The 23,319-nt window shown below is 40.4% G+C and overlaps 1 protein-coding gene across 2 annotated transcripts; it reads right to left on the bottom strand.

Moving 5' to 3' along the window:
- Positions 1-16: 16 nt before the first annotated feature.
- On the bottom strand, positions 17-15,888 carry LOC113056410 (uncharacterized). Of its 2 annotated transcripts, none has more exons than XM_026223183.1 (13): positions 15,684-15,888; positions 14,233-14,517; positions 13,806-14,105; positions 12,539-12,844; positions 6,374-6,484; positions 4,370-4,531; positions 3,684-3,974; positions 2,966-3,016; positions 2,632-2,889; positions 1,596-1,946; positions 1,023-1,280; positions 684-932; positions 17-527 (listed from the first exon to the last, which is right to left on the bottom strand). In XM_026223183.1, exons 1-13 carry the CDS (start codon positions 15,733-15,735, stop codon positions 445-447), a joined length of 2,757 nt encoding a protein of 918 aa, XP_026078968.1. In that variant the 5' UTR covers positions 15,736-15,888; the 3' UTR covers positions 17-444. The 2 variants fall into 2 exon arrangements, with proteins under 2 accessions (XP_026078968.1, XP_026078967.1); XM_026223182.1 differs by having other exon boundaries at positions 19-527; positions 14,233-14,529; positions 15,684-15,887.
- Positions 15,889-23,319: the final 7,431 nt, after the last annotated feature.

Raw genomic sequence — 23,319 nt, 5'->3', positions numbered from 1 at the left:
CCCTCAAGATATTTCACCATATCAGCTTTAAAGCATAGCTGATTATGAGATTAGATAGTAATGATATTGTTTGTTATTTGTTTGGTAGGAAACTAAAGCATTTTAAGTGTAGGCTCAATGATAATAATACAATACAACTAATGTGCTTATATGACTATGCACAAGTGATGTGGTTTGACATGTATCTAGCAAGTCAGCTTAGTACGTGGACAAAATTAGCGTCTGTGGTGCGTTCTTTCTGACTTTCTCACTCTGTGTGCGTGTGTGTTTGTGTGTGTTTTTAAACAAACACATGACAGCTTTTATATTAAAGAGTTTATTAAATTAAAAGTGATGGCAGATAATTCAAAGTGAAGTGAATATCTCATGTTGTGTTTCATGCATCATATTAGTAGTAAAATAATTTTTTTAAGAAAAAGAAAAAATACAACATGTTTCAGAAGCTCATAGGTGGGGGTGGGTGGTGGTGTCAAGAGAAGATGTGGATTTTGAAATAACTGCGAGGCATGATGCTTCCTCTGCAGGCTCTGCAAAACACAAAAGTGAGAAGTAAACTTATTGAAGTCTAATCTCATGTGAGAGTACGTAATTATAAACATTTGTCAACATTTGTCACTGTATTTAGTAATTACACAATTTTTTCAAAAGCACAACATCTTGCACCTCAACAAGACATTATGTACCTGTCCAGGTAAGATATGCTGGCAGTCTCAGTGCAGGATGGGTAATTTCCACAGTAACTCTCAGACGCTCTTTCTTCTCTTTCCTCAATCTCACAGTGTTTATATAGGATGGATCCATATCTTCATCCGCACCATTCTCCTCCATATGCTCATTCAGCTGTTTGTCTTCTAGTACCGATTTCATTCTATCCGCACTTTCATTCATCTTTTCACATTGGCCATTACAGTCCACACTAGACGGCCTGATTCCTGTAGAATAAGCCAAAAGGTTGCTTTCATTATTGACGTTATGTTGAGAAACATTCAGTCTACTCACCATCATCGTATTGGCATACGTACTGCGTGCATGTGCTCCTCTGCGACTGTCACTTTCCTGTCGTCCCGTAGATCTCACCAGAACACAGATGCTCTTGAGCTCTGGTTCCCCCTCACTGTTTTCTCTCTCTCTCTCTCTTGACAAAAGCTTGGAGACGGTCATGCCACCAGCAGCCCAGAGAACTTCAGCCGTGGGTTTTCCTCCAGAGAGAAGAACGGAGAATATTCCCACACCATCTCTTCTCCAGCAAACCGACAGAGAACGAGGGATGGAGGGAGCAACTGAGAAAAAAGACGGGGAAACACGGAATCAAAAAGCCCAAAATGATATTCTGGGCTCAAGATAGGTTTAGGTTGCAATGGTTTTAATTGTATTCAGCAAGGATGTATTAATGTTAGACTTTTCTAGAATGTTAGTGTTTCCTCCTTTTACTAACTAAAACACACACACATACAATCACTGCAGCCTCAGTGAGCAAAAACATAACAAAAATAAATATATATATATATATATATATATATATATATATATATATATATATATATATATATATATATATATAAAATAAACCACTTATTTTTGAGTGTGTCCTTTACCGATATGAGTATTTCTCCAGACTCTCTCAATGGGCTTCAGGAGGGAGCAGTGTGTCACTCTGCAAACGATCTCACCTCCCCTTGTCATCTCATCCAGGTTTTTAAGTAATGCTTTTGCTCTAAATGTCCTGGGAAGGGTTTGCAAAGGGCCCCAAAGCTCAGCGCCCTCTTTGATTTCCCTTTCTCTGTCCTCTCCCTCCTCAGTCCAATTGCCTTTTAGATGCAGCCATTTGACAGAGATTTCAAGAGGGTAGAAACCAGTTATGTCACAGGCAAGGGTCAAAGGTCCCTCCTCAGCAGGTGAAAGAGCAGAGGAGATGATCTCTGAAATGGTGGGCTTTTTAATGAACCCTAAGAAAGAATAAATCAATTAAGTTGATCAGAAATGTGTTTTTAATGCATTTCCAGCCTATGTTTGTCTGCTACATTCACGATGATACTGTTTATTGTGCACTGTGCTGTATTTTAAACTACACACTACCTTAATTTTTAAATCAGTACATGAAAAAAAAAATTCTTTAGAGTTTTTCATAATTCACATTGTGTTACAATCAAGCAATTGAGATTTGTAGCACAAGTGTACTGCATGTATGTGTATGAAACTGGACATAATCATATATATAACAATATATAAAGAGGTGGATTATAATATAGTTACATTATGCAACAAAAGTTTATATCACTATATACTGCTTTATATAATCGTTTTGCATAAGTGTACTGTATGCATGCTGATAAATTTGGATATAATACAGTATATACAGTATATCCAACTTTATATACAGAGCTATGCAATAATAGTTTACATTTTCTAAACTGATAAACTGTTACACTGGACATGGAAGGCTAAACTGAGAGCAATGCATCACGGGATGCTATATTCTAGATTATATAACTGTATATCTCAGTCAGTGTATAAGGTCATCCAGCTATTAAAAAAATTAACATACTGTGCAAAGTATATAGTGCAGAGATAGTATGTGTATTTTGGTGGTTTGCACTTCTCACCAGAGGGTTATTTCCTTCCAGCTCTCACCTCTAGTTTCGCGTGTGACAGGCTGTTTTAGGGCCGTGTGGTGAACAGTGACCCACACTCTGGTTTCCCCTCTCTCTAGCTCTGCTGTGGGCAGTCTGCACTGGCTCATGGCCGAAAAGAAGCCTTCTGCATCAGGCCGAGGGGCTGCCTGCGCCTGCGGGAAGGACACAGGGCTCAGCTCCCCTCCCTCACAGAACCAGCGGAAAGTGATGATGTCCGGATGAAAGTGAGAGGCCTGGGCTGTCATTGTCACTACGCCTGACAAGAGAAAACATTGTATTATGATGCATGTATATAATTTCCAATATTTTAATGTCTGCACTGTTTGTAATACCTTCTTCCTCATTTGCCTCTGAGAACTGGATCTCTGAAACGTCAGGTGGTGCTAAATAAAATAAAATAAAAAATACAGGTATATATATAGTAATGTAAACATATGAAATGAAAATAGATTGTAACATGCATCTCGCTTTACATGCTAAAGGAGAACAAACATCTATAAACAGGAACCAGCATGTGCAACCAGGGACACCAAACCTCACCTCAACATGTCCGGGCCATGTTTCACTCTAAAAGTCTAGATGCTAGAAAGACTAATTCGGTTTTGCATAATAAAAATGTTGGTTATTTTGCTTAATGAAAGTTGAGGTCATTTTAGGACTTTTTATTTATTATCAAATCCAATTCCTGTAGCTGTAATGTAAAAATAAATCATGTTTTACTCAATGAAAATGAAGGTTATTGTAGGACCATTACTTTTTTAATACAATTCTCATAACTGTAATATTTTATAAAAATATTGTACTAAATTTATTATATTTGTATTATATATAATATTGTATACATTTTGTAAATTTTTATATTATCTTATAATATTTTGCTATACTGCCTTTAATGTATGATTATGTATATACAAAATATAGTTTTACACTGTGTACTGAGTAGTTGCAACAACAACAACAACAAAAACCTTTTAAATTATAGATGTGATACATCAGGTTCACAGGAAAAAAAACATGTAGTTAATTCAAGAGACCTCAACAGCCTCTGACCTAAAATAGTAAATTTGTCAGACACTCTCTCAGCCACAGTCTTGTCTTTCCCCTTATACGAGATGTGGCATTTGAAGATTGCACCCTTGTGAATGGACAGGTTGGGTATAAATGTGACGGAGGAGAACAGTTGTTTGACTGAGCTGGAGGACGAGCGAGATGACATCTGAGTGTGTAGTTTGTAATATCCCGAGGCAGTAGAGGGCAGCAGACAACTTTTCTCTGACACCACAGATACACGAGAGGAGCGAGGGGTGTAGGCTGCTGAGAAGAAAGGACCATATTTCTTCTCTGTGAGAGAAAGAAGGTGAGAAAGAGAGAGAGCGAGGGTGAGAAAAAGAGAGGAAATAAAGAGACAGAGGGTGAAACATACACAGAGAGCCACTTTATGATAATGCAGGTTCATAATTTGCAAAACCCCCGCTTTCATATCACCTAGATATGTAACTTTAATATCATCTGCATTTGTCTTTTTGACTTAATGAGAACAGGGCAGAAACAATGCGTTTAATGATGTTTTAAACATCAGTAAAGTAGTGGTTGCATAACTAGATTATTAGTTCTGTCACTCTTTTAGTTCTGAATCACATGTTGATGCACTTGCTTTAGCACTTGGTTCACAAAATTAATTTGTCCACATTCAAAGAAGTGAAGGTAAATGCACAATGGTCTTAGTTGGCTGATACCTTTGTATGAAGTGTCTGTGATGGGAACATCATTCAGAAACCATGTGGTTTGCACCCTCTCTGCCAGCCTGCCTTCCACACTGATGGTGACTCTGCCTTTCTTACCCACAACCACCTTGGGAGGCAGAACAATTGCTGAGACATTCAGAGACTTCAGCTTCTCTGAGAAAATAAGACGGTAAACTGTTAGCATTTATATTTAGCTCAATTGCATTCTGCCATCATCATTATCACACATTTATACATAGCATCTGCAAATGTTGCATTTGTATAAACTATAAAAAAACAACTATACATTCATTAAAGAAAATTATATTAATTTTATTCTATATTTCTACCTCTGTATTATGTTGCATTACTTTTCTGTTTTTCATGCATTAGTGTTATATATCATCTCTACTGATTAATTCCTATGAATGTCTGCACTATCATGTACATTGCAATATGTCTGTACTTTATTCTGCAATGCTAGCTCCTATCGCCAAGACAAATTCCTTTTGGGTGCAAACATACTTGCCAGTAAAACTCTTTCTGACTTCTGACTTACTCATAATCATTAGCAATTATCCTGGGCTGTGACATTTTGCTTTCTATAATGTTATTTTATCAGGTTCTTTTGAATGAAGAATGAAGAAAGACTCTTTCTGTCCCAGAATCATGCAGTTACAGCATCTACCAACAGGGGCACCAGCAGGACCACGCTTACAAAGAAAAAATGGATTCCTTCTATATACAGCTCAAGTGATTTGTTTTGGAACAGCAAAATGTGGATGCATTTACATCACATACTTTCAGTGATGAATGGTCTAGTCCAGTGGTTCTCAATCTTTTTTTCCACTGGGTCGCACTATGGTCCAATACAAGTTTCACAGGTTGCACACATATCATTTATATATTATGTCACTAATACCAACCAACCAGATTTATAATAGCCTATTATAGCCAAAATATTATAATATCTAATCGATTACATTCATTGAAATATATAAATAATTATACTCACAATTAATAAAAAGCTTGAAAGAAGTAACAGCACAATGAAGTTGCGATTGTAAGTTGCAGCCTGTACGGATGCACGGAAGCGTGACTTGATGAGTGAAATTGCAGAAAATGTGTGTTCACAAATGCAGCCTATGTTGATCCAAATTAGTATCAAATATCAATGTGCAGTCAGAGCAGCTGAATAGTGCTGTGTTCAAATGCATACATTAGGCTACAGCTTGCAGCAATGCTCCGCATGAATATGTGAGGGGTAAACAGTAAGGATATATCTGAATTAGAGTCAGTGTCGCGAGAAAAGTTACTTATCCTCCTGACTCTCCTCAGATGCAACTTTAGAGAGAAGTGCATATTTACGGATAATGATTATAATGAAAGAGTTTTTGATTTGATGAGTTTTATTTCGTTGAGCAGTTAATTAAAGCTAGTTTTCTATAGATATATTTATCATGTCTGTGAGGCATGTATTCGCTGAATTTCAGTTCATTTTTGTGAAGTGCTCCTGTTCAAGATGAGAAGGCAGGTTTTCTTTATTTTACAGAAGCACAAAGGTTTTTTTTTTTAAATTGTGAGCACACACACATAACAGTAGACCCTTTACAGTTGGGAATGATGTATTATTCTATACACTGAAAAAAAAATGCAAGTCACGCTTTTAGTGCACTCTCTGCACAAAATATTGGATATGGCGCACATTTATCTAGGTTTAACGTTAAAACATTGTTATATGGTTGAACTGTTTTTTATCTATAGATTTTATTTTAGACAAGTCGTATATATATATAACTTATATTTAATGCTTAAAAAGAAACGTTTTTCTAAATTAACTTGCCAATACATAGAAAACTTAACTTTTTTGGGTGTGTGTGTGGGGGGGGTGGGGTCATCTTTAAGTGAGTGACGGGGCCGAAAGTTTATGCCGAAAGTCCAGTACTCTCCTTCCTTGATGAGATATGAAAGCCTTCTGCTGAAATCTAAGTGTCATAAGTGTTTTACCAGACTTACCATCTCTTCTCTTCCAAGAAAATCCAAAGCAGAGCAGAAAAACCAGCGTGAGTGAAATTATCATCATTGCTACCGAAGCCTTAGCTGACTTATTCAGACCTGGGTTTTGCACTGAAAGAGATTAAAGCAGTAAAAGTAATAAGAACTTCTTCACCTCCACCCATTTACTTGTTTCTATAATATTTCATACACTTTCCTTTTAATACAGAAAAGACAACAATAGTTAGTTGAGACCGGTGTGTCCAATCCACCAAGCCATTTTCAGCAGAGTTTTGCCCCGGCCTTACCTAAACACACTTGAACCAAGTGTACCTTTGAAATCCTCTATGGGCTCTTTGAAGTGACCAGTTTTTACCACTTTGCTTTAGAACAGGGGTGTCAAACTCAGGTCCTGGAGAACTATACCCCTGCAGAGTTTAACTTCAACACTAATTAAACCATCTAACCAGGTTCAGGCCTATTAAAAAACAACATGGCTCTCTGGGAACTGAGTTTGACACCCCTGCTTTAGAACAACCCTTCAATATGGCTTCCACGGCGGCTATTCTACCAGACGAATCCAATCTGAGTTCAATAGAAAATTGTCTTTGAACGTCCAAGCTGTTAAATGGCAGTCAGAGGGTGTTGCAGTTTATCAGTTTCAAAGAAGCCAAATAAAGCACATCCATCCATAGTAAAAAGTGCCTCACACGGCTCCGGGGGGTGAACAAAGGCCTCCTGTAGTGAAACAGAAAACCAGTCTCCTCTTGGCTTCTATGGAATCCTCCGACATTCTTCTTGTTCTTCACTTCTGAGCGGCACATGTGCAGAGCCAACCTCATACATCATTCACCCAGAGCACAAGCAAGATTACATTGATTATTAAATTTTAAATATGGATATTTTATTTTACAAAAACTGTTTCACTACAGGAGGCCTTTGTTCACTCCAGAGATCTGTGTGGGGCACTTTTTTTTTATTATGGATGGATGCGCTTTATTTCATTTATTTTGGACTGATGAACTGCAACACCCGATGACTGCCATTACACAGCTTAAAATATCTGTGGCGAGCCAGCTAACGAGGGATTAGCGTCGCCCAGGAAACAGCGCTCACACTGCAATCACTGGGGAGAGCATGGTGATCAAAGACACCTGAACCTCATCAGCAGAACAGCTTTTAAGTAGAGGAAAAGGAGAGGTAGTTGAGCTTCGACTCCAGAACTAGACTAACACTGTGTTCTGGCTCTCTTTCTGATTCAGGTGTCTGAGGAACAGCACGTCACGCCGCACCTACTGATACTTTGTGCTGCACAGCCAAGACTCCTACACCAGAGCACGCCAGCACTGCACAGTCTACTTTCACCCACTGCTCAATAAATCGCCCCTCTGGGGACTTCACTGCAGTACTGTCGTCCGTGTGATCACTCTCCCCGCCACACTGGTGGAGAATGCGGGCACTAAGAGAGTGATTCCTTCCCCACAAACCCGGATTGACAATTAGCGTTAAGTGTCCCCGTAGAACCCCGCTCTCTCTCTCTCTCGGCTCGGCGTACCTCTGGGGCTGGAAATGGAGGAGATTATTCGCAGACTCACAGAAATAACGATCCGACAGCAGCAATTCTCTGAGCAGCTGGCAGCCCGGCAAGAGAGGACGGAACAGGTGGTAGAGCAGCTGCGTGGTGCCACGGCCCAGCGAACCCCACTCCCTGAGCCACGATGGCAGGCCCATCAACACCTCACGAAACTCAATGACCAGGATGATGTGGAGGCATATTTACACACCTTCGAGGTCATTGCCACCAGAGAGGCATGGGAGAAAGAGCGGTGGGCACAGTTGCTCGCTCCGTTCCTGACAGGAGAAGCCCAGCGAGCATATTACTCCCTCCCACCACCCCGAAATGAGGATTATGATGCGCTGAAGAAAGAAATCTTGGCCAGGGTTGGGCTGTCCCCAATGTGTGCCGCCTGACACTTCCAGCACTGGACCTACGACGAGCACCTCACCATCCGAGCTCAAGCTGCCCGACTGACTCGCCTCGCCCACCTCTGGCTTTTACACGACGGCCCAACGGCGGCCCAGGTTGCTGAGAGGGTGGTAATTGATCGCTTGCTTCGGGCCCTGCCACGTCACTACCGGAGGCTCGTGAACATGCGCAACCCCTCCAGTCTGGCAGAACTGATGGAAGCGGTGGAGCTGGCAGAGGCATCCTTTGCCCCCGAGGCAGGAGACAGAGTGGCGACACCGCCACGGAAGACCAAGCTTGACCGACGACAGGCGGAGGGCACCTCAAGGCCAGTTAATGGACCAGTAGTACCTGCGCCGGGACAAACCGATGAACCCATGCCCACCGAGCCGCCATCCCCAGGAGGTCGCGTGTGGAAAGCTGGTTGTATCGTCCATAGAGCAGTCCCGCAAGGTGCCCCTGAGCGAACCGTCTGCCTGGATGGGGGAACCGTACGAGCTGTCCTAGACTCGGGCAGCTCGATCACTTTGGTCCGGCAGAGTGGGAAAGCTAGGATACCCATAACCTGTGTGCATGGAGACACCCGCAACGTTCCCGCACAGCGTGTTACCATCTCAGCCAGCCCCGGGACATGGCAACTGGAGGTGGGGGTGGTTAAAGACCTCCCAGTACCGGTGCTACTGGGAAGAGACTGGCCAGGTTTCGATCAGCTAATGGCCACCGCGATGCAACAAGGACCCAACCCCCGGGCTCGCCACAAACAACGAGCAGAACGTACAGAAGGCCGACGACCAGCCCTTCTGGCCACCGACAGCGACGGGGATGGTGAGTGTGCTAATTCTACTAATATGTATATGAACTTGTTCCAACAGATCACAGCAGGGGGATCGTTTGGCCGAGAGCAGCGGGAGGACGAGCGCTTGAAGAATTGCTGGACTCAGGTTCGTGTAATAGAGGAGGAGGTGCGCCAGCCCCCGCCGCACCCCACCCCTTACTTCATAATCAAGAATGGCCTGCTTTACTGTGTTGCCCAGCGTCGGGGGGAGGAAAAACTGCTCTTAGTGGTGCCAAGGACCAAGACTGAGACGGTAATCGAGCTAGCACACTCGCACCCGATGTCTGGACACCTGGGCGTGGTTAACACCACACAACGGATTCGAGACCGGTTTCACTGGCCAGGATTGGAGGCGGAAGTGAAGCGATTTTGCCAGAGCTGTCCAACCTGCCAGCGCACCTCCCCTCGTCAGCCTCCACCCAGCCCACTTGTGCCACTACCCATCATTGAGGTGCCCTTTAGCCGCATCGGTATTGACCTAGTTGGGCCTCTGCCGAAATCCGCCCGGGGTCATGAGCACATCTTAGTCATACTGGACTATGCAACCCGGTACCCCGAAGCCGTGCCCCTCAGGAAGGCCACTTCCAAAGCCATTGCCCGTGAGTTATTCATGCTATTCAGCCGAGTGGGAATACCACAGGAAATATTGACTGACCAGGGAACCCCCTTCATGTCTCAGCTCATGGCGGAGCTCTGCCAGCTCCTTAAGGTGAAGCAGCTCCGCACTTCGGTGTACCACCCCCAGACGGATGGATTGGTTGAAAGGTTCAACCAGACACTGAAACAGATGTTGCGACGGGTGGTGGCGGAAGATGGGCATGACTGGGACCTGATGCTCCCCTATGTGTTATTTGGCATCCGAGAGGTCCCTCAGGCGTCCACTGGGTTCACGCCTTTTGAGTTGTTGTTCGGCCGACAGCCCCGTGGGCTGTTGGATGTGGCAAGAGAGGCATGGGAGCAACAGCCGGCACCCCATAGAACCGTTATCGAACATGTGCGAGAGATGCGTGAGAGGATTGAACGGGTGATGCCTCTTGTCCGAGAACACCTTGCAGAGTCACAGCGCGCCCAGAAACGGCTGTATGACCGGCCAGCCCAGCCAAGGGAATTCCAACCTGGGGACCGAGTGCTGGTTCTTGTGCCGACTGCGACTTCCAAATTCCTAGCCTCCTGGCAGGGGCCCTACACCATCATAGAGAAAGTGGGGCCAGTAACGTACCGGGTTCGCCAAGTGGGACGCCGGAAGGAGCAGCAAATCTACCACATCAACCTGCTCAAGAGGTGGGTGGCACCCCGGGAGCAACTGGCAGCTTTTGCCCAGGAGGAGACCCCAGTGGTTGCAGTAGAGGAACAGCTCTCTCCGATGCAGAAGGCGGAGATAACCACCCTGGTCAGACAATTCAAAGATGTGTTCAATACGCTACCCGGGCAAACCCGGATTATCCAACATGAGATCCGCACGCCCCCTGGTGAAATCATTCGGCAGAGGCCCTACCGAATCCCGGAGGCTCGGCGGCAGGCTATTGAGGAGGAAGTAGCCCGGATGCACCAGCTGGGAATCATCGAGCCATCCCGCAGCCCTTGGTCCAGTCCCATCGTAATGGTCCCAAAAAAGGATGGAACTCTCCGGTTTTGTAACGATTTCAGACGGCTGAATGACATCTCAAGCTTCGATGGTTACCCCATGCCCCGTGTGGATGAGCTCTTGGTGAGATTAGGTGGGGCCCATTACATCTCTACACTCGATTTGACCAAGGGCTATTGGCAGGTGCCCCTCACCCCCGACTCAAAGGAGAAGACTGCCTTCAGTACCCCTGGTGGCCACTGGCATTACCGGGTTCTCCCTTTTGGCCTTCACGGGGCTCCTGCCACATTCCAGAGAATGATGGACATCATTTTGCGACCGCACCAGTCCTACGCCGCTGCGTACCTGGATGATGTGGTCATCCACTCGGTGAGCTGGGAGGAACATCTCGATCGGTTACGGAGAGTACTAACGGAGTTGCGGCGAGCTGGACTTACTGCTAACCCAAAGAAGTGCCACTTAGGGCTTGCAGAGGCACAATACCTGGGCTACCAGATTGGCCGGGGGCTAATCCGACCTCAGAGCAGAAAGATAGAGGCGTTCAGCAAGCGGCGCGGCCCTCCAACAAAACTCAGGTGCGTGCCTTTCTGGGACTAGCCGGATATTATCGTTGCTTCATACCAAATTTCTCCTCAATAGCCAGCCCTTTGACAGACCTGACCAAAAAGGGGCAGCCAGAAAAGCTGAAGTGGACGGCGGCAGCTGAAGCCGCATTCCAAACCCTCAAGGAGGCGCTCTCGTCTTCACCCGTCCTACATGCCCCGGACTTCAGCTGCCCATTCATCCTACAGACAGATGCTTCCGACACTGGCCTGGGTGCAGTCCTTTCCCAAGAGAAAGGAGGAGAGGAGCACCCAGTCGTATACATAAGTCGGAAGCTCACCCCAGCAGAGACTCGATATGCAGCCGTGGAGAAAGAAGCACTTGCCATCAAGTGGGCCATCTTAGATTTGAGGTATTACTTGTTGGGCCGCACCTTCACTCTTATCACAGACCATGCTCCGCTCCAGTGGATGGCCCGGGCCAAAGATACTAATGCCAGGATCACCAGATGGTTCCTGGCCCTCCAGGATTTCCACTTTAGGGTCCAGCATCGGGCTGGGGCAGCTCATGGCAATGCCGATGGGCTCTCCAGGATGTGGTCACTATGGTCAGGCCTGTCAAATAACACTTCCCTCCCACCCCCCCGATCTCCCTTGTCTCTCCACAAATGTTCACGCAGTACCAGGACGGCGCTTTGGGGGGGGAGTGTGGCGAGCCAGCTAACGAGGGATTAGCGTCGCCCAGGAAACAGCGCTCACACTGCAATCACTGGGGAGAGCATGGTGATCAAAGACACCTGAACCTCATCAGCAGAACAGCTTTTAAGCAGAAGAAAAGGAGAGGTAGTTGAGCTTCGACTCCAGAACTAGACTAACACTGTGTTCTGGCTCTCTTTCAGATTCAGGTGTCTGAGGAACAGCACGTCACGCCGCACCTACTGATACTTTGTGCTGCACAGCCAAGACTCCTACACCAGAGCACGCCAGCACTGCACAGTCTACTTTCACCCACTGCTCAATAAATCGCCCCTCTGGGGACTTCACTGCAGTACTGTCGTCCGTGTGATCACTCTCCCCGCCACATATCAAAGACAAATTTTAATATAACTCCAATTGGATTCATCTGAATGAAAAAAGTCATATGCACCTAGGATGCCTCGAGGGTGAGTAATTCATTTTTGGGTGAACAAACACTTTGACATAATCATATCTGATTGAAGAATACTGTACATAAGAACTGAAGTTATAAGTCCCATACCATGTGGGTCAGCAATGGATAGGGCAATAGTTCCATAGGCAGGTTCTTGCACATTGGGTTGCCGGGCCACACACTGGACCTCTCCACCTCTGCTTCTCTCCTCCATACTCAGGGTGTGATACTGATGTCTCCTATACATTCCTTCCTCATTTTGGATGGACAGAGGAAGGTTAGGAAGAACCTTTCCATTCTGGATCCATAAAATTGATATGTTGTCTGGGTAGAATCCAATGACGTCACAGGAGAGGGTGAGTGGAGAGGAGTGGGAAGTGGAGGGAACCACAGAAAGAGTGACATTTGGGAGAACTAGAAAAGAGAGAGCAAAAGACACTATAATATACTAGATAAAAAAATCAGTAATCAACCTTAATCACAGAATATTAGTCATCTATTAAAATAACATTATATTGACATGAGTATGTTGATTTCCCAGATTATTAAATTACCATGAACGAGTATAAAAAGTTTGCCCAAACATGTCAACCTTGAAAAGTCTGTAAGATGTTGGAAAACAACCTTTGCCAAGTCCAGTGCTACCCAAACCTGTCCGTAGGGGTGCCTACCACTGCAAATTTTGACTTCAGTCTTTGTACATGTATTCCCAAAGTATTCCTGGACATCAGAAAATGAACCAGCCGCTTCATGTCCACAAGGGCCAGCTGCAGCCCTGGCTTTAGTACAAATCTCAATTTAACCCAACTATATGTAATTAGCAAATAATTCTGAACATATTGATTAGCTTGTTTTTGTGTGTTTGGTTAGGGTTAGTGCTAAACTGTTGTGGATTCCTCCATAATTGGCACAGACAAATGTTGGTTGGCTAATAAATAATTTATGGACAGTTACACATGCGTTCCCAACATTTTATTGAGCAAGCCTTATGTTACACCTCAAATGACAAGGAAATTTATAGTAATGTTAATATTTAGCCAGTTCCCTGAACTCATTATCTTAAATGGCTTGGGTATGTAGAGCACAGTCATATGGTCATATGGACTGTGAAAATATAAACAGGGTTCTCACATCTTGGTTGACTTCAATTTCAAGGACCTTTCAAGGACTTTCCCGGTCCAATACCCTTAAATTCAAGGACTTAATGTGGGGACACATTTCAAGTGATAGCAAGGTTACATCTTGTTACCTTAAAGGGGTCATATGACGTTGCTAAAAAGAACGTTATTTTGTGTATTTGGTGTAATGAAATGCGTTATGCTATTTAAGATTAAAAACAAATTCTTTTCCAGTCAGATGTGTAAATTCTGAATACCTGTGATATATGGCGTGAACTCTTCTAGGATGGGTTTCACTAAGGCTGTATGTTGCACCTCACAGCCAAAGATTGTGTTCTGGTCAGAGATTTGAGGGAAGAAGGTCAGCCAGCTGACTGCATCGTACAGCCCGTCCTCTGTATGGTTCACTTGGATCTTATGGGGTACTTGGATTTTGTTTCCAGCTCTTCTCCAGGTAAACATGATTTGTGGAGGACTAAAGCTCCTTGCCCAACATTCAACCATAGTTTTTCTTTTCAAAACTACTTCAGGTAAGATGATGGAGACCAGTGGGGGAACTGTAAGAGATGTAAAAGATACTCTAATGTTAAGTTTGTTTGCCTGAGGAAAATGTATTATATTAATATATGTGAGTAAGTTGGACATTCATGCCAATGATCTACGTGACTCGCATTTAAGACTCACCTAATACTGTCAGAGTCACATCTGTGGAGTAATTGGTTTCATTGTAGCTCACCCTGCACTCATACACCCCTTGCTGGTCTGGAGTGGCGTTGTAAACAGTCAGTGGGAAGGAGCCAGTGAAGGAGACAGTGGTGTTCAAGAAGAAGCCCGGTTGAGTGTGGTTCCTTGAGGCAAGGACTAAACCGTTGAAGGACCAGGTGATGTTCAAGAGTGAATCATCAACTAGAGGCGGCAATGTAAAGGAGCAGTTGAGGACAGCTGAGGAGCCCGGAGACACAGAGACATCTGCAGAGGAGCCTGAGAATGTCAGTAAAATATGAAAGGACAAGCATTTCAATGTTCACTCTTAAAGCAAACACAAGCACAGTTGCTCTTAGCTTGTGTTTTATTTAGGTCTGCTTTAAAAATGATGGTGTTAACATGTTGGCTTAAAAATTCTGGTTGAATAAACCTCTAGATCAGAATCTTACATATTTTACATTTACATTTAGGCCTATTTAGACTTTGCTATTTCAAGTTCAAGTGTTTTCCATAATATTCCATAACATTTCTGAGATTTTCTTTTTATATCTCTATTGACAGAGTGCACTACAAATACATATTTAAAGTAAAAAGAAAAAGGATTATGGAAAAAAAATATTTAGGAAAAATTTTTAATAGTTAATAATAATAACAACAATAATGACTCACTGATTATATTTCATTCAATAAGTAATATTTTCATTGTTGAATAAAAGAAGGCATTGGAATACTGAGAAACAAACACTCCATCAGTGTGATTTATGAACGTGGACATTTCTGGATTAAAATATGAAGCACATACAGTAGTTATTGTTCACTGTTCCTTCATATTCAGAGTTTTATTATCTTCAATATTATATGGAAGTACAAAGCATTGAAAAACAAGACCACCCGACTGCAAAATATGACGGAAACATGTCTAGTTCTCTTTAAATGTCTAAATTCAGTTTAACAATTTTTAAAGCAATTATATATATATATATATATTTTTAAATATATGTCACATACTCTTACCAGCATTTATTCATGAAGTTGACTTAAAACTTTGTTTTCTAAATATTTAGGAGCAAGTAAACAACAGCTCATGTACATAGTATTTTGTATAACAGACTTTTTTACTGAGAAAACCATCCATCTCGAACTGTAAGATTGTCCGTAAGTGCCATTTAATTACGCTTTGTTTAATTTATTATCTTTTTAAGGTATGGAAAACTGACACATGGTTTGCCGGCATCTGCATTGAATCCTCTGTGTTTCGTTTTGATCTGTTACTGATATTCACATAAAATAAATAACACAGCTTTCAATTCAAATGTAATATACCAATACTGAACATCTTAACAAATATTAAAAGAACTTTAACTTAAAACGACACATTCAGAGAGAAAAATATGTTATTGCTGTAATGAGAGGCATGGGCTAGTACTCACCAGGCTTTATTAGGCCCAACAACCATAAATAGAACAGGACTTTAAACTTCATGGCGATTTACTGGAGTGTGAACATACTCCTTATCATTACTCTATTCCCTTCTTTCATTGCTTCTTGCTCTTTGTCATGCATACTGAAAATCACACTTATATAGGGGCAGGGGACAGTAGGCGGGGATCAAGCGGGCAAAGGAAAAGATGCTGAGTGCTTGTGAAAAGGGGGTGTACAAACTTTATATCTACTTTTCAATGCAGTCATTCAGTTTGATCACTAGGAGAAAGAGAGAGAGAAAGTCAAATGGTGTGAAGAGGGTAAACACGGGCTACTAAGAGAAGGAGAGAGAGAGAGATCTTCAAAGACACTTTTAGGACAGTGGTCACTTAAAATTCAATCTGGCCTACATCCAGTGTTCTGGACTACTTTACATTCATGCTGTATAGTGACCCAACTCAAACTGAGGTTCACCAGCAATCTTAAGCCTCAGTAAAAAATAACTGTAATTTAACTGCACTTCCATTTGGAGGAAACAGAGGAGACACTTTCCCCCCAGCCATTCTACTTCATATCATCTGTCTCCACCTGTGGTAAAACATTAACTTAATAAAGAGTTTTAGAAGCTTGTGCTATTCAATATTTGTAACTCTGACCGCACAATAACCAGCTTTATTAGTGGATCAGAGTATTATTGTCCATGACTGGAAACACTCTTCAGACAGGGGTATCTATAAAGATACTGACATTTGTGTTCAGATGAATCAATGATATATCAAAGCCATATCTCCAAGCCCAACAGCACAGATCAGATAAATATGGATAACACTGCTTAACACAAAGCTTGTTTGCTGCTCGCTTAACTAATACTTTTCTCAATTCTCACTCAAAATTTTCCAGATTATTTCTGTTCTAATGGAATGAGGTGAATTTCTTCAAAATCTATTTGAATTGTATATTTATATTTTATTATATTTTGTATTTTTCTATTTATTATGATTTTTTATGTCACCAATCAAGCAGATAACCATTTGTTGATTCAGTCTGACTATACTGTTTTTTAAGTTCAGCTGAGAGAGGTTTTGACAGGTAAGTACAGTGAGAATCTTCAAAGAAATAAGGATTAAACTGGGATTAGAAAGGTAAAGGAAGGATAGGTTGTGGGAGATATATTAGAATGCAATGAAAAGAGTAAAAAGAAGATTTACAGTGACAGAGGGAATGAAAGAGAGAGAAAATAAGACACACAGGGCCCCTCAGACAGGAATAAAGGGTCCACTGTTGCACATTTCAGCATTCATTTCAACACTGTTGCTTGTTAGGTCTCTATGTAATGAAGAATGAAAACATTATTGCATGCCAAACCAAATTTTCTCAAGTAGTCTAAATGTATATTAAAGACTTTCAGATAGTACAATTCTGTGCTGCAAAACAAAGCAAGACATTATTAAAGGGCTACCAGTAGGGGATAACAGCTAACCAGCCAAAGCTTGTGCTCTTGATGTCTGTATGTTCATTTAATGACTGAGCGACACATGTTTCATAACTCTGGAGTAATAGGCATGACTCTAATGTCATTTCATGGCATCATTCCACCTTCAGATCAAGTGCTTAAGAGCCTGACTCATTGAATCACTATCTGGAAAATCCAGTCATTTATAGTTTGCTTTTACATCCATTCATCTATAACAGAGGCTTTACTGTAAAGCTATTTACATTTACGCATTTAGCAGACGCTTTTATCCAAAGTGACACAGTGCATTCAGGCTATACAATAATTGTTATTTATTATTATTTTATTTTTTTACGAGTATGCGTGTGTATGTTGAGTATGTATGCATTTGCAAATGACAATAATGCACAAGGAAGCAATGTATACAAGCCAAAGAAGAAAACAATCCAACTAGATATATGATTATTTTCAACCGATGTAACAACAGAGCATCACATTTAAAGCAAAGCTTTATAGTTACTTTATATGTCCAAAAATATACAAACATTGCTATGTGGCATCACATACACACTGCATTGACACTGTATCCATAAACCTATCAAATATTGTCAACAACAGAGTGAATGCACCAAATTCATAAAAATGGGCACTGTGTCGCAGGGGTCAGTCTTTAACATTTTAAAATACATCATAAAATTATTATTACAATTTAATACCTATTAGAACCGAAATGAAGAGTGAAGGAAATATAAACAGTTTCAATAATAATAATAAAAAAAATATCTGCACAAATTAAAATCAGTTGTGGTGTCATTTCCATCACAACCAACACAACCAAGAAAGCAAGAAATAAAGAAAGAAAAGTAATAGTACTTTACTTATAAATAAGTAAAAATTAAAGGTGGCAACAATGTCAATAAAGAACATGACCTCAATTAAAGAAAAAACTGATATACTGAATAAAATCATCAAATAATCTCAAATCAAAATGTCATTTTGTTACATTTTAAGTTAAGCGGGGTTATTACCCAGCACATTCTATTAAAACACGTTTCAAGGATGAAGAATATTCTACTAATATTAAAAACACGCAGGTCTATGCAAAAAGGTTACAAATATTGTGCGTACTTTCAGGATATAGGTTGAGTTATAGGTGACATCACAGTCATTATGAATTCTTTCATTTATGAGAAAGTCAAACCTGTTTTATTACTAATGAACAACTGGCCTACTTGTGTCTGACCACATCAAACAGACGATGTGAAGAGAGTGAAAGAGGTAAGACAGATCTCCTTCACTATCTTACACTTCAGTCATGGGGTTGTCAATGATCCTATTCAGCTTCACGGTCGTGATGTTCAGTATGAAGTGTAAGTTTGATTAAGATTATATGATTATATGTGTTTGCAGAGTAGAAAGCGAATGTAACTTTGTTTTATATAAAAAAGGTTTAATTTTAAAGGTTTAAGTTACTAATGCATTCTATGAGAGTCACCACAGAAAATTATTTTCTTAATGACAAATTTTTGTCATTTCCCAATAAGAATATGAAAACATCCTTAAAACAAGATGCATTTACATGAGAAGCAAAATTGCATAAGTTATTATTAGCATTTCATGTATTTCTTCCTTTCAGGTAAAGCCCAGATTAAGCAAATTCTTAAAAAAAAAGGAAATAGTTTGCTTTTACTCTGCAGGCTCAAATGCACAGACAGTTAATGTTGAGAGTGTCACAAAATTCAATACCAGGCATAAACAATTTTTTTCATGTTTTTCTTTCTTACACTCACCAAGGATGCATGTATTTGATAAAAAATCTAGTAAAATCATTAAAATTGTGAAAAAGTATTACAATATTGACTAAGTATTACAGTATTACTATATGAATGTAGTTTAAATTGTCATTTATTTATATTGGCAGGTCAGTGTCCATTAAAAAAGCACATACATCTACGGAGGTACTCTGATCCACAGCCAATGTGTGATGACGGCCGCTCACTAAATCATCTGGTAAGAAGGGCTGCTTTATGATTTCTGAATCTTTAAAAAACTTAAAGCAATAGCTCACCCAAAAAATTAAAATGTGCTGAAAAAGTCACCCTTAGGTCATCCGAGATAAAGATCAGTTTGTTTATTCATCAAAACAGATTTGGAAAAATGTTGCATTATGGCACTTTTCCACTGCATGGTACGACTTGCTCAATTTAGCTTGCTTTACTTTGGGTTGGTTTCTGTTTTTCACTGCAGGTTAGTACTGTGGGTGGGATTATAGATTGATCAATATAGTTGCACCACCACCTCATCTACTGACAATTTTACAGGCCATTTCTTTTTTAAATTTGCAAAGTTTCAACGGTCATTTAAAGTAAGTTGTTTAAAAAAGTTGTGCAAACAAAAGATACTGTGGTGGCGTTTGCTGGCTATTTAAATCTAGTGGGTTTGGTGTATCTTGTCCAAATCTAATAACTCTGGTAATGACAATTCTCTCTGATGTCACATTTTGGTAATGGTATGGCTTGCTTGCAACCTCAAGCAAGGGGATTCTAAAAAAGTACCAGGTACTAGGTTCTGTACACAGTGCAAAACTCCCCTAAAGTGAGCTGTACCGAGCTTCAAACAGCTTATAAAAACATCACAATAATCCACAAGTAATCCACACCACTCTAGTCCATCTGTTAAATTCTTGTGAAGCTGTGTTTGTGAAAATTAAACCCTTATTAAGACTTTTAAAACTTTAAACTGAAACAATTTTTAACCTATCCATAATATTGCTTTCTTCAAAGTTCAGATCTGTTTCGAAAATCATTTACATCTTGGATGGCATGAAGGCATTTTTTTTTTTGGTTGAACTATTCCTTTAACTTTCAAACTGATTCCATAAGTGTGGTAGCAAATTTTCTGAAACCTTTTTCAAATATTTATTTCTAACTTTCTTTTTGGAACAGTACTAACCTCAGCACCTGGACACAAGGAAGACAAAGCCAAAACACCTCTGCCAGCAACCCAAATGCAAATGAAGTAAGAGTTGGTATTCAGTCCATCATCATCTATCCAAAGTACAAAAACACACTGTTCAATAATGACATCTCTCTGAGTCAACCTGTGACCTTCATGCAACACATTCGTCCTGGCATCAATGGGAGTGTCTTTCACAATGCCACATCCTGCTGGGCTACAGGCTGAGGAACCATTGTTCAAAACATTGGCCAAAACCATGAGTGTACCAAAACTAGTATTTCACAACTTAAAGATATGTATTTGATGCATATTTTAATGCACAGGAGAAAATTTCTACAGTTCTAACCTCTATAAAACTACTCTCCATTAACTGATTACCCTAGAGTTTATATTTGAATATCCATGCTTTTAGACTTTAAATTGTAGCCTTTACAGCCTGAAACTATTGCTGGGCAATAGTTAAAACATTTATCATAATATAATGTTTCATAATATTCTGTATCGACAATTATTGAATAAGCGTTCTGTGTGAATGGCTTGGTTTTGTTTTTAACTTAACCAAAATATTCCGCACTGAGCTTCTATATTTTCTTACATTTTGAATGAAAAATGGAGCAGCGGCACATCTTGTGGGTTCAACTGGATAAAATAACAAAAACATGAAAATGCAACAACAATACTTCAACATTTTTGCATTCAAATGCAAACTTTTATTTAAAATTCAAACTAATTATTTTTATTAATTCATAGTCTCCTCATGGCAGGAAGGTAAGGCACTCATTTCAGAATGTGTTTGTGTGCTCTGTTTGCTGTTACTCATAACACGCGCCAAGTTAGCACCTACAATTTTTTCTATCGTTGTCGATGATGGTAAATACTGATAATTTTTTTATCTCCCAGTCTTATTGAGAACACCAGTGAATCTCATGATACATGTCTAGCCAGGCCAGGTGTTTTAGTGCCACGTTGAAAAATTAAATTGATTGTCGAGAATAAAGTCGAAATGTCGAGAATAAAGTCAAATTATTACGAGAATAAAGTCAAAATACTTCGAGAATAAATATTACGAGAATAAAGTCAAAATGTTTCAAGGATTTAAATAGTAGAAATTAAAGTTACATTATTTTGAGAGAAGACCTTTATTGTGCATGTAAATGTCCCGGATTGAGAGCACTGGGAGAAGTTGCAGGCCACGGAATTGATTTGAGGTTGCGTCCTAGCAGCTGCATCATCGTACTGTGATGACCAAGAGTCAAGTTTAAGGACTCGCGGAAACAGAATATGATATTTATTAACAGACTGAACAGGAAACACTTTTTATCTTAGCATCAGCTCACACACTCAATCGGCATTCCTTCGGGGGGCGCTGTAGCTCTCTTATTTAATACAGTAAAAATATATGTGGGATTATTAGCAGAAAGCATACCATGTGTCATACTCGCGGGAACAGTATGCTTGGAAATAATATTTAATATCTTCTATTGCATTCATTATTTGTAGTGAACAACTACCTACTTTTAATGTCTCAGCTTTCAAAATCAGTTTTATAGCGAAACACAAATTATGTGTCTTTAAAATAATGTCTAATCTATCTATCTATCTATCTATCTATCTATCTATCTATCTATCTATCTATCTATCTATCTATCTATCTATCTATCTATCTATCTATCTATCTATCTATCTAGTCACATGCTAATCATCCTAAAAACATACTAGTGGCATGCTAGTGACATGCTAGTCACTCGTTAATCATGTTAGAAACATGTTAGTGACATGCTAGTAACTTGCTAATCATGCGAGCAACATGCTAGTCACTTGCTAATCATGCTAGGAACATGCTATAAACATGCTAGCAACATGCTAATTGTGCTATAAACATGCTATCAACATGCTAGTCACTTGCTTATAATGTTAGGAACATGATAGCAGCATGCTACTAACTTGCTAATCATGCTAGGAACATGCTAGTCACATGCTAATCATACTAGTAACATGCTCGCAACATGTTAGTTACTTGTTTATCATGCTAGAAACATGCTAGCAACATGCTAGTAACTTGCTAATCATGCTAAGAAAGTGCTATTCACTTGTTAAACATGCTAGGAACATGCTAGGAACATACTAATCGTGCTAGAAACACGCTAATAAGTTGCCTATCATGATAGGAACATGCTAGTAAACATGGTAATCATGCTATAAACACACAAATAACTTACTTATCATGCTAATGACAATAACGTTAGGGTTATACTAGTGACATGATAATCATGCTAGAAACATGCTAACAACATGATAACCATCCTAGAAACGTGCTACCAACATGATAACCATCCTAGAAACATGCTACCAACATGCTAGTAATTTGCTAATCATGCTAGTGAAATGATAGTCACTTGCTAATCATGCTAGGAACATGTTAACAACTTGCCAATAATGCTAACAACATTCTAGTAACACGCTAATCATGTTAGAAACATACTAGTAACATTCTAATCATGTTAGAAACATGCTAGTGACATGCTAGACACTTGTTAATCATGACAGTGACATGCTAGTCACTTTCTAATCATGCTAGTGATATGCTAGTCACTTGCATGTTAGGAGCATGATAGTGAAATGCTAAAAACATGCTAGCAAAAGGCTAGTCACTTGCTAATCATGCCAACGACATGCTAATCATGCGAGAAACATGCTAGTAACTTTCTTAATCATGCTAATGACATGCTAGTCTCTTGCTTGTAATGCTAGCAATATGCTAATAACTTGCCTTTTTTAAAGTTCTTAAACTTTTCAAACGTTTAAATCTTTTCAAACTTTCTGGTCAGATTTTCTCAAGCCAACTTAAAGTTTGTCTTTACAGCATTTTTATCTAGTTATTATTTAATATTCCTACTAGCTGTTCTGGTTGTTAATCAGATCTTCATTGTTATTATTTGTTGTAGTAATACTGTCATAAAGTCATGATGATATGCATGCTGCTGAAGTTCATTAAGTAAAGTAGCAATCTGCTGAAGTGCTGTTTGTATGTCTTTTTTTGATTAACGTAACATTTAGCGATGGGGAGGGCGTTATCTCTACTTCCCCTTGTGCCATTTCTGCCTCACGCTGGTGAACCTGTCGTTCTGTGGGGGTGCACATATGTGTTGTTTCAAAGATACCATGTAGCCATTGGGCTTGGATTATGTCCCGGATGGCAGAAAACATGCAATTCTCCTCCACTGTCTTGGCGC

Source organism: Carassius auratus, chromosome 37 (assembly GCF_003368295.1).
Source record: "Carassius auratus strain Wakin chromosome 37, ASM336829v1, whole genome shotgun sequence".
Classification (NCBI taxonomy): Eukaryota; Metazoa; Chordata; class Actinopteri; order Cypriniformes; family Cyprinidae; genus Carassius; species Carassius auratus.
Note: the sequence above shows the minus strand (reverse complement) of the source record. Positions and strands in the feature narration are given on the sequence as shown.